General features: G+C 42.5%; 1 protein-coding gene across 1 annotated transcript in view; it reads right to left on the reverse strand.

The window, feature by feature from the left end:
• C3H3orf49 (chromosome 3 C3orf49 homolog) overlaps window positions 1-11,988 on the reverse strand; it is a 12,426-nt gene extending 438 nt beyond the window's left edge. Inside the window, exons 1-3 of the mRNA XM_063122061.1 lie at window positions 11,667-11,988; window positions 9,905-10,038; window positions 5,635-5,745 (exon numbers count right to left, since the gene is read on the reverse strand). Of these exons, the coding sequence (XP_062978131.1) occupies window positions 5,635-5,745; window positions 9,905-10,038; window positions 11,667-11,988 (567 nt within the window). The remainder of the gene's footprint in view (window positions 1-5,634; window positions 5,746-9,904; window positions 10,039-11,666) is intronic.
• Window positions 11,989-12,323: the final 335 nt, after the last annotated feature.

A 12,323-nucleotide genomic window follows, 5' to 3' on the forward strand; every position in this document is an offset into this window, starting at 1 on the left:
CTTGAAGGTAGTGTCACATAATAAGAGTTATGAGCTGGATTTCCCAGTTCAAAACTCAGCTCTATTAATTCACCAAGCGGCTTTATGTAAGCCAATACCTATCAGCTTTAGCCAGGTCTGTGGAGTCGGCACATAAAACCTCTGACTCTGACTCCTTTATTCATGGCACCTCTGACTCCGACTCCTTTAATTATATATCGATATAGGAAATAAATTTCCTATATATTTCCTACATCGACTGCAAGCACATAACTTTTTAGAACTCTAACCTGTTAAAGCCCGGGTCTAAAGGCTATAGCTAAGACGTTCTGGTGTTTTTTTTTAAATTTATTTATTTATTAAAGAAGCCCAAAAATGAAAACAATGAGGTTATATTTTTTATTTATTTATTTCATTGCATTTATATCTCCTCATAGCCGAAGTTCTCTGGGCGGTTTATCAAAAGACTATAGAGTATAAAGTAATAGGATATAAAAGAAAGAAACTATAAAAGAAAATCAGGAACAACTTTCTCTACTAGTTCAAAAATCTAAAGTATATACTTTGATATCAAAGTCAAAACTACAAAAAAGTAAAAAAAAAACAATTGAACACCTAAAACAACTTAACAAATGACCATTTTAAAAGAAATGAACTCAGGTACATAAATAACACAACCCTTTTTCGAGATTAAAGTATCGTTTGAATATAAAATTCAAATGAATATACATTTAATGAAATAAACATTATATTGTAGAAGATTGAAGTCTTTCAACACTGACTCGGGTGGGTGGCATTGCTGTTACAGTTCTAGCTGCATCACTAATAACCGCTGGATAAGCTATAGTCAGGTTTTCAGGGACATATCGCACCTCTATATACAATTTAAATTTATTAGGAGTCGGAATCGTTACATTTTTACCGACTCCGACTCCAGTAACCCAAGAATTGCTTCACGACTCCGACTCCACAGCCCTGGCTTCAGCCCTCCTCCCCACCCACCCCCATTTGTAAAATACAAATAATACTCTGGGCTTCCTTTCTCATTTGTATTAGAGACTACTGAGATAATCTATGTGAAGTGGTTTGTGCACTTTGGAAAAAGGTGCTGATATATTTTTTAATTAAATAGCAGGTCTCTAAATGTCAAGGCGTATATAATCATAGTATGTTTAGCAGCACTTATTTGGAATGGAAATAAGAAATATATTTTGGTTTGAAAGGAGTCACTGAAACAGGATTTGTGGTATGAATATTATATAATATCTACTTGTGATACAGCATCCCGTAAATATAAAATAAGCATGGGAGACAACACCTGTATGGTCATGCTCCTTCAGTACCACTTCGCAAAACAAGCATTTTGGGTCGTGCAGAATTACAGGCAAATTCAGGGACTTTTCAGGAGTTACACACAACAGCACTGCAATGCCCTCAAAAGCCTGACCCTTCAAAGCAACACTGATACAATGTGAGAGCTGCAAAACAAGGTTTGGCTAAGAATAATGAGATGGGGTGTGATTCCCCTCCAAATAAAAAGAACATAACAACATAAGAGCCATGCTGGATCAGACCAAGGTTCCATCCAGTCCAGCAGTCTGTTCACATAGCTGTTGACCCCACAAGCAGGACACAGTGCCTCAGCACCCTTCCACCTATGTTCCCCAGCAACCGGTGTATATAGGCTTACTGCCTCTGATATTGGAGGTAGCATATTGCTATCAGGACTAGTGACCATTGGTAGGCTTCTCCAGGAATTTATTTAACCCCTTTTTAAAGCCATCCAAATTGGTGGCCATTACTATGTCCTGTGGTAGTGAATTTCATAGTTTAACTGGGTGAAGAAGTACTTTTATCTGTCCTGAATCTCCCACCAACCAGCTTCATGGGATGTCCCCGGGTTCTAGTATTTTGAGAGAGGGAGAAAAATGTTTCCCTGTCCACAGTCAAGTGACTTAATCATATATACCAACAGTGAATTCAGTTTTCTCTGTGCTGGTGCTTACATACTAAAATGGCACTATCCAGACACAAAAAGGAGGCATCAACAAGATTAGGGAAACTGAAATGTTTTCAGAAGTACAATTTATTTATTTAGAAAACAATCCCTGGTGAGGGGTTGTGGGAAATCCCCCAAAACAGCCCAATGAGGACTGAGTATGCCCATTGCCTATGAAATCCTGATTGCTTGTTTGGAGGAGAAGTGAGGGAGGAATGGAAAGGAGTATCGTGGAAGAGAGGTGCAATTAGTGAGTACACACCACAATCAGACAATATCAATAAGAACATAATTCAAAATATATACATATAGACCCCTAAATTCCATTATTATGCAAATTATGATATTTCACAATCCAGTGATAGAAGAAAATGGCATGAAGGCTCCTACACAGGAATCCCTACTTTTTGATATTAATACACTAGGAGCTTAACTTTCCGGTTTATATGTAGTTTTTATCATGCCCAGGTGTTTTGTATGTATGAAAGCCTACGTTTGCTCTCCCATGTATCCAACTAAAGCAGCGGTGGGTAACATTCAGCCCTTGGGCCTAATTTCAAAAGCCTTCTGCAAGCAATCATGTAAGACCTCTGGCAAGAGTAAACTATCTTTCCCCTGGCAGTCCACCGAGTGGGGAGGAAAAGGGAAAGAGAATGAGAAGGGCTGGTAGAGTTAAAAGGGAGTAGCAGAGAGAATATAGGGTGGTCCCACACTTTTGGTTCGGGGCCCACCCTCTGCTGGTATGTAGCCCTCAACAGAAAAAAGGCTCCCCATTGCTGAATTAAAGGATCTTTGGTTGCAAGGCTAAAAAAGTACTTTTCTTAGCAAGTGTTGGCTGGACTGAGCAAGACGACTAAATTGCAGGGATTTGTTTTTTAAAAAAAGACGTGCCATACCAACTATAGGTCAAGGAATAAGAATTTTCTGCACTCAGTTTGTCTAAAAAACAGTCTGGGCGTTTTAAACAGTTGGGTAGTATTTCTCAGCTAGAGAATATACTACCCAAAGGTCTAAAAAAGAAAGGTCACTATAACAGAGATTAATAGACCACTCACCACAAAGCAACCCAGGATGGATTGATTGCAAAATTAGAGCCAGCCCTACCATTAGGGAGAATGAGGCAGATGCCTCAATCTGCTGGTTTTAGGTGTCCTGAAATTAAATTGTTAAATTAAATTAATTGTTAAGTCAATTTATTAATTTGTATTCCTATTTCCATGAAGAGAAGCTTGTATAATTTTCTGTCTCAGTTTTCAAAAAAACTTGAGATAGCCTTGGGCACCTGTTGTAATCAGGCCTGCTCCCCTTGGGATGGGGGAAGAAGTTTCAGGCTATCAATCAGAATCTGATTCTGAAGCTGAAGAAACAGGACTAGAAACGTCCCAGCTGACACAGGGATGAATCTTCAGCGGACTATCAGTGTAAACATTAACAAGTCATAGTCTGTGGGAACTCAGGAATCCTCAGAGGGGGAGGGAACTTCAGAGCTGGCCGATCCCAGAGTCCGCGGTAGAGTCAAATGGATGGAGCTAAAAGTAGGCGAGAGGTGATCAGCTAGGCTAGCATCTAACCAAAGGCTTCTTCAAAGAAATCCTCCTTGAAGTGAAAGAGACTCAGGGAAAGGTCCTTCCCTTTTTGTTGAAAGAGCAATTGTCTTGCTTAGTTTAGCCAAGTGGTAGCCAAGAGCGAAGTTCTTAAGGTTTAAAGTCCCTTGAAGTGCAAAGAGATGTTTATTTACTGAATAAAGCTTTGTGGATTACTTGGCAGACCTTACTTCGCAGGAGGGCTTAGAACCACGACAGCACCTGCACAAGTTGTGGTGGGAAGGGAGAGTGCCATTTGTTGTTCTGCTTCAGGCAGCAAAATGTCGGGTCAGCCCTGCCAGCTCATGAACATATAAAATGGAAGTAATCTTTGCTAAAATGAGTTTGACGCACTTCCAAGTAATGTAGTTAGGGTCAGAGTGACAAGCATAACAACCTGGGGTGGATGTCCCACTGCCTGAAGTGGAGGACACACTGTGCCCCCATCCTTCATTGCCTTCACTGTGCTGCCACCTCCTCTTCCCATTGCTGCCTCCTCTTCCTCCTCCCTTGTGGCATCTCCTCTTGCCAGTCTCCGTGGCCACCTTGCATACAGCCGCGGCAGCCGTTTTCCTGCAGCAGCATTCCCATAGCAGGAAAGCAGCTGATGCAAATGTCCAGCCAGCTTGTTCTGAGGTGCTGACAGTAAGACTTTGACTCCTGTTCTAGAGAGTCATATGGGGCACTCTTCTGCTGTGGCATTTGCTACAGCAGGAAAGTGATCAGCAGGAGGACACCTCCAGGGCTCTGAGGAGTCCTTAGAAGAAGGCATTGGTTGGGCAGCTGCTCTGGAGACCTAGGCTGGCTGCTTCTGCAGTGGGAAAGTGACCAGCAAGGCTCTCCAGAGGACAGTAGACAGCAGCAGGAGGTTCAGAAACATGATTTCCCACCCCTCCCACTCCACTGCCTAAGGTGGGAGATCCAGCCTTTCTCTTGGCTTTTCCGACATGCAGGAGGAAGATTTGCAGTGAGTTACAATAAAAGGACAAAGATCTGTGATGCAAGATCATAGAATCAGAATAGCAGAGTTAGAAGGGGCCTACAAGGCCATCGAGGCCAACCCCCTTCTCACTGCAGGAATCCACCCTAAAGCATCCCTGACAGATTGTTGTCCAGCTGCCTCTTGAATGCCTCTAGTGTGGGAGAGCCCACAACCTCCTTAGGTAACTGATTCCATTGTCGTACTGCTCTAACAGTCAGGAAGTTTTTCCTGATGTCCAGCTGGAATCTGGCTTCCTGTAACTTGAGTCTGTTATTCTGTGTCCTGCACTCTGGGATGATCGAGAAGAGATCCTGGCCCTCCTCTGTGTGACAACCTTTTAAGTATTTGAAGAGTGCTAACCACTCTTGATAGTTAAGAACCGCCTGATCCCCAATATCCACTTGTAGTGAGGAAATCAGACCCACCCAAAAGCAGCCATGCTCAGTGGCCATAGAATGATCCTGGCCCTCCTCTGTGTGACAACCTTTTAAGTATTTGAAGAGTGCTATCATGTCTCCCCTCAATCTTCTCTTCTCCAGGCTAAACATGCCCAGTTCTTTCAGTCTCTCTTCATAGGGCTTTGTTTCCAGACCCCTGATCATCCTGGTTGCCCTCCTCTGAACACGCTCCAGCTTGTCTGCATCCTTCTTGAATTGTGGAGCCCAGAACTGGACGCAATACTCTAGATGAGGCCTAACCAGGGCTGAATAGAGAGGAACCAGTACCTCACGTGATTTGGAAGCTATACTTCTATTAATGCAGCCCAAAATAGCATTGGCCTTTCTTGCAGCCATATCACACTGTTGGCTCATATTCAGCTTGCAATCTACAACAATTCCAAGATCCTTCTCGTTTGTAGTATTGCTGAGCCAAATATCCCCCATCTTGTAACTGTGCCTTTGGTTTCTATTCCCTAAATGTAGAACTTGGCATTTATCCCTATTAAATTTCATCCTGTTGTTTTCAGCCCAGCACTCCAGCCTATCAAGATCACTTTGAAGTTTGTTTCTGTCTTCCAGGGTATTAGCTATCCCACCCAATTCTGTGTCATCTCCAAAGATGTAATAAAACAATACATTGTTTTAAGATACCTCCATTTGAAGCTTCCCTAGTGTTATGTGTGAATGGTACCACACTGACGGCATACTTTTCTTCTTCTTTTTGAACACTGGGAAGCATTTCTTTTTTGCCAAATATGAAACCTGTTAACACAACAAGAAAGGAAACCTTCAGACAAAAAACACATTCTGTCATCGGCACGATCTTCCTATTCTCTTCCTTGAGAAAAGAAACATGCTGTGCACATGCAGAAAATGCCAATCATAAGCAGGGAAACACCTTCATGCTTGTGTCTCCTTGTATTCAATCCATGGTGTGCCGATCCAGCAGTGGTGGGGAACCTTTTTCCCCCCTACTGAGGGCTGCATTCCCTCGGGGTAATCTGTCGGGGCCATGTGCCAAGGTGGGTGGCGTCAGAGTCAGCAATGGGTGGAATCGAGGCCAAAAATGGGTGGAGTTCTCTCTCCTTCTCTGTGCCACTCCATCTCTGCAGGCTGCATGACATTAGGGCTGTGTGAAACAAGCCCTAGGGCCACATGTGCCTCTCAGGCTGAAGGTTCCCAACTTGCATATTACAATGGCCTTTCAGCAGTAGAACACTTGTACCTTTAGTTACCCACATTTTTTTGTTTGTTTATTTATTGCATTTATATCCTGCCTTTTTTCCTCCAAGGAACCCCAGGTGGCGTACATAATCCTTCTCTCCATTTTATCCTCACAAAAACAACCCTATGAGATAGGTGGGCTGAGAGTCTGTGACTGGCCCAAAGTCACCCAGTGAGCTTCCATGCCTGACAGGGGACTAGAACCCAGATCTCCTGACACAGTACAACACTCTAGCTACTGTACAATACTGGCTCTCAATTTAAAATGCCATTTATTTATTAAAAGATTTCTGAAGTGCCTTTCAAGCCATCTCAATGGTGAAAGTGGAAGAGGTACTGAAAAGAGCAATGAATTATCTCCAACTTCGCTGGTTCCTTTGCACTACCAGGATCCACCACTTGCATCCCTTCTGCGACCTTCTCTGACCAGCTACGTTCTTCAAATGAGGGGTTTTACTGGTTTCAGGTTATTTTTAGACCTGGAAAAGCCCAGTTGCACAAATGAGTCTGGAAAGAGCACAGGCATAATGCGATCCTGTCCCTCAAGTATAACGAGTGGCTTAAGATACTGTGGCTTCTAAGGCCCTTTCTACACCTAAGGATTATCCAAGGAAAATGGAGGGATCATCCCTGCCTGCTCCCGGGATCCCCTGTGTGTCATTTGCATGCACAGGGATGATCCTGGGACAATCCTGGGGGAAAAGGTGTAGAAATGGGCATATTTTCCTTTTCTCAAAAGGGCATGACGGGGGTGGGGGGGAATAGGTTTGTAAGTTCTGTTTTGCATGTTAACTATAAATGAAACCTCCATGTTTAAAAATGCTATACCGGGGGACAAACAATGGGACGTATTCAGCACTACCATGCCCCACTAGCAAGCATCCCGGGAAATCAGGTGGGTTACTGTTAGTGCTGGGTAATTCAAAAAATGAGTGGATGTACCCTTGGTGTGATCCAGCAAAGCAATTTGGAGTTAAATTTTCAGAGTATTCTTCACAAGCTCTCAAACTGACATGTATCTTGGTTATGACTTTAATTGTTCTCTCTTTTGAAAAAGAAGGGGGGGAAAGATAACATTTATCCATGCTGTTTATTTTATTGTTGTGTTTCTAATTGGGTTTTAATTTACTTGGTTTTAATGCTATATTTTAATTATGATTTCACACAGATGGAGATTCATTTTTAATCTGGATTTTATTGTTAGCCTCTTTGAGCGCCTTTTATTTTTCTTTCTTTTTTTTGTTTTTTGTTGGAGTGGCGGAATAGAAATTAATTAAAGAATAGGTTAGGTGCGGTGTCACTTTTGCCATATTTTATGAATAAATAAATAGAGACAAAATTAGTTCCAAGTTGGACCAGCAGAGGGCTGTAACAACTAAACAAACAGAATTGGAGGTCGCTGCTCAGGGAGGATTGGGAAACAGAATTCAAAAAGATAAGTCCTCCAGGATGTTTTATGCATGTCTTAAGAAATTTAAAGTTCCTTTTAAATTTGGTTTAAAGGATGAAGGCCCACCTCACTGCAGCCTTGCCTTATAAATCCAGTCTGCCTGGCTTATTAACCTTTTCTCCTACAGGTCAAGTAGTTGCATAATGGAATGTATCCTAATCCACAAGACATCTGCATTGTATTAACCTTTATGCTTCTGTATTTAGCTAAACAGTTGCACAACACAGATTAGTTCAAGCACTCTAGGAACAAGAATTGTCCAGCCAGATGACTCCACTATCACAATTAGTTGCTCATTTCAGTACCTCCTCCAGTTTTCCAGTATTAGTTTTGAGGTCACAACTGTGCACAGATAATCAAAGGAGTAGTGTTAACACTGGAGTAGTGTTAACACTGGATGTTAACACTGGAACTTCAGTTCAGAATTGGGGGAGGAAGAACAATTGTGAAGGAAAAGCTAAAGGGTTCCAGAAAAAGCTGTTTTTTACACATATGAAGAATCGTTTTGGAATTACCCATTTTAAGAGCTTGGTTGGCAAAGCTCCTTCCTTCCCCTCCATACAAATATTTAATGAAATGACGCAAGAGTGATCCTATGGTCCCTGGAGAGCATCCTAGGGACGATAGGATTCTTCAGAGTCACCTCTCTGAGGCTGTAGACACTACTATGCCCTTGGAAAGAGGCCTCCAGTATCCAATCCCTCCCTAAAACTGTCATGGAAAGAACTGCAGTGCCTGCATCCTAAGGTCGCAAATGTGGCCTCACAGGATCTTGGAGTGGTATGAAAGGGGGGCATTGCAGTGGGTAGGGAGGAGAGGCCAGGATATGAAAAAATCCTATGGCCTCTCTAGCCCCAGCCATTCCAGCATCCTTACCCTAGAGAGGCTTAGAGGCCTCATCTAGAAGAAAAAGTAAAGAAAGGTGGAGAGGAGAAAATCGCCCCCATTGCTCCTCCCGTCCTTTTGCCCATTTAGGAGAAGCTCTCAGGGGCCACATTCCAGTGGTGGGTGGGGGCTGATAGCAAAAAGGACAGAACTCAAAGTACCCACATAGTTTTGCTTAAAGCTCTTGTTGCCAGTAGTTAGGAGAGGCATTTCAACCTTTCAGAATGGGGAAAAACTTCACAAAAGCTGGAAAACTACCTAATGGTCAGTGATGGTCATCTGGGAAAAGATCTGTATTTGGCCCACAGACCTGATGTCCATCCCCCCTCCCGCCCCCAATGTAGATTTAACTGTGGTTATAGTGGAACTTAAAATGAAATCTGAGCGGTGTGTGTGTGTGTGTGAGTATGAAGCAATGGAGCATAGAGCTTGGGGAAAAGACAGGTACTTGATGTGTGCCCATACAAGCACTTGCATTCATGTCAATGGGCTGCCCTGATCCAGGCCATGCAGGACAAGAGGCCAGACCCCTTTGTCAAGGGAAGGCATTGTTGGCCACTAGTCAAGGCTACACTACACTACTGTTCCTGAACCTTTTGCTCCTTCTCTTTGCTGTTACTGCCTGTTCATCAGCCCTCCCTGAGCATGCATGCAGTAACAATAAAGAAGAGATAGAGCACCTTTCTTCGCTTGCCTTTCATTCTCCCTCTGGGCGGAGGTACAGATTGGATCCAAAAGTCGAGGGTAACTGAATAGGCAGTGGGGACAGAAGTGAGGAAGAGCTGAACATACTCAAGGAGGTGGTCCACTGAAGACATCTAGCCCAAGCCTCCCTGCCCCCCCCCCAAACAAGCTGACACTGACAAGAGGAAAGAGGCTGAGAATCATAAAGTAGAAACATGAAAGACACTTCTACTCTGACTGGGTGCTGTATATTTTCAGAAACAACCTGTACATTTTCAAAAATCCTGAATATCAGAAACTTGCTTCTTTTTAAGACTAAAAACGTGAGATTTTAGTAACGGCAACACTGACTATGGTCATGGATTCCAGATTCCGTGGAACAGCTGGACTTGGGATTTTCTTAGACGCTATTTACTGAAAGTGAGTCCCTGGTGCTGATCTACAAACTTTGAGTTTTAAGTAATACAGGGGCCACTGCCAGTGCTTTTTAAAGGCCTTAACATGGCGCCCACATTGGTATGTATATTTGTTGGATGATATAGATTAACAGCTTCTGGGTTCTCAGCTATCACACAAGCAAAATAAATGTTCACTCAATCTAGAAAGAAATGGGGAGAGTTGACGGCTGCAATTTAATGAAGTCAGCCAATTCAGCATGTTTACCAGTTGCCCTATTACCTTTTGGATCCCAGGCGGCAGGGACACCACAGAGATGCGCTTTGTCATGCTTCTTGCTTCCATACACGTGTTCATCCCATTTATGCTTTGTGCATGTTCTTCTTCCACAATGTTCACATCCAGCTGAATTGATGCTTCAAAGAAAGAAAGAAAGAAAGATCCAAATAACTGTGTTTATCTGACAGAAGATCAAATCCATTTGTTTCATATTAAGGACAGGATCCAATGCTGCTGTGGAAACAAACACTTGTACAACAGGGAGCTGGTGCTTGCTAGCTCAATCAGAAACTAGGCCAAATTAACACTTCCGGAATGGGTCAAGTCAGTGGAGCTCTTGTAATATCGCTTACTGTGCCAGGGTTTATTCCACTAGCACAATGAGTATAATGGTGGCGGACTGCCAGTATTGGACACTGTCATAAATAATCCAGAATAAATACGAGTGTCGTTTTGACATGCCATAAACAGAACTCAAAGATAGAGCCTACACTGCAAACCCTTTAGTTCCTGAGTAACTACTGTGCCAGAGTTTTTTCGCGTACAATTGCTGCTCTGTAGTCACCCTTTAATAAATACAGCACAGTATCCTCTATATTTATAATGCAATCAAGTGCCGCACATCAATGCACAGTGTTGTAATTGTGGGAGAAGTATGAGGAGTTTGAAAGTTCACAAGTGCTTTATCGTTTCTGCTTATAGCATGAGCACATACCACAAGGCAAAATGTGCTGCCATTGCAGGAGAAGAGGGAGGTCATCCTGCCATTTCAGGCTCCTTAAAAAAACCAAAAAAGGTATTTCCCACCCCACAACCTGAGGACAAAGGTGAAGGTGAGGGAAAATGTTGCAAAACTGATTCTACAGTTTTGAAGCCACTCCCCTCCCTCCCCCCCCCCCCCGTAAGAGTAATGGAGGACAACAGTGTGGGACTGCCTGTGTGTGTGTGTGTTTAAAGACAGAAGCAGCCATGGGAGTAGGGGGGTGGAATTGGGAACATGGAACTGCGGGGAGTGGTGTTTAACCCTTTCCATGTAATGTTTTCCTTATCCAAATTGTCCCTTTACTAAAGCTCCTATTTGCCCCGTATCGAAACTTACAGGCACCATAATGGGCATCTCTCTGTATGTTTTACTCTGCAAGGCAAGGAATCAGGTGAGGCCAATTTGGAAAGTAGAGTGGGGGGGAAACGCTAAGCCCTCCCCACCCCTCCACAGCTGTTTCTATCTTTTGAAAAAACTGCAGGAATTCCCATCATGGATCACCCATTGTACGGACTTTAATATGTCAAGCCTCAATACAGCCACTGTTGAAGCATGTTTGTACCTGGGTTGAAGCACAGATAGGCTGTGTGTCTAATTTGCCCTATTTAAATGATGCACAATGGATCATGTGTAAAATGACCTATTGGTGTGTAGAGGGTCAATTATTTATTTTTATTTTATTTTATTTATTAAAACATTTGTATCCTGCCCTATATCACTGGGAGCTCAGGGCAGCATACAGATAAAATCAAAACAATGTAAACATAAATAACACACACAGCTAAAAATGTATTAAATTGTTAACAAATTAAAACCAGTAGAAAAGTTTTAAAGCAGTAAAAACAAAACTATGTGTGACCATGGACAATTTAGCCCTCAAAAGCTTTGATAAAGAGCCATGTTTTAACTTGGCGCCAAAATGAAGCCAGTGTTGGTGCCAGTCGGGCCTCCAAGGGGAGGGCATTCCACAACCGAGGGTGCCACAACAGAGAAAGCCATTACCATTCTGAGGAATCTTCCTTCTTTTCCATTTAGGAAATACTTTGGGAGAAGAGAATTCCCTAATAGTCCTTGGAAGGGCATGGTGCTTTTTAGGCATTGCTGTCCCATCTGCCCCAGGCATTACTGGCTTTAGAAGATTGTCAGTGTGAAGTTTGGCTTTCTTCTTTGCCTTTTGATAGAATGGGAACATTTTCTTCACAGTTGTCCTAAGCTGTTTCATAAAGCTCTTTTTCCTGCCCATGTGGAATTCAAGAGATTCAGAGTCACTTGGTAATTGTCCTTGAAACATCAGTGTGTTCTCTTTCACTAAATTAATAGGCATGACTCTTGGCCACCTGAAAACAAATAAAGATAATGGATCTTTATGGATTATTACAGGGAGTTATGCTGCAAACTTTTACACATTTACCTGGGAGTGAATTCCACTAAACTCAAAGGGACTTGAGTAGTCATGCATAAGATTGCACTGTAAGCCACCCAAGGTTATAATTTATGGAGGTCTATAGCAATGCATTTGAATAGAAGGGGAACAAAATGTTTTCACTAAAATATGAAACAGTATTTCAGAAATGCAAAACAGAGCTTCTAAAGTTTCAAACCATTTCATTTTTTTTTTAAAGGAAGGACCTTTAGGTAAGTAGGTAGGTAGGAGATACA

This window comes from Elgaria multicarinata, chromosome 3 (assembly GCF_023053635.1).
Source record: "Elgaria multicarinata webbii isolate HBS135686 ecotype San Diego chromosome 3, rElgMul1.1.pri, whole genome shotgun sequence".
Lineage (NCBI taxonomy): Eukaryota > Metazoa > Chordata > Lepidosauria > Squamata > Anguidae > Elgaria > Elgaria multicarinata.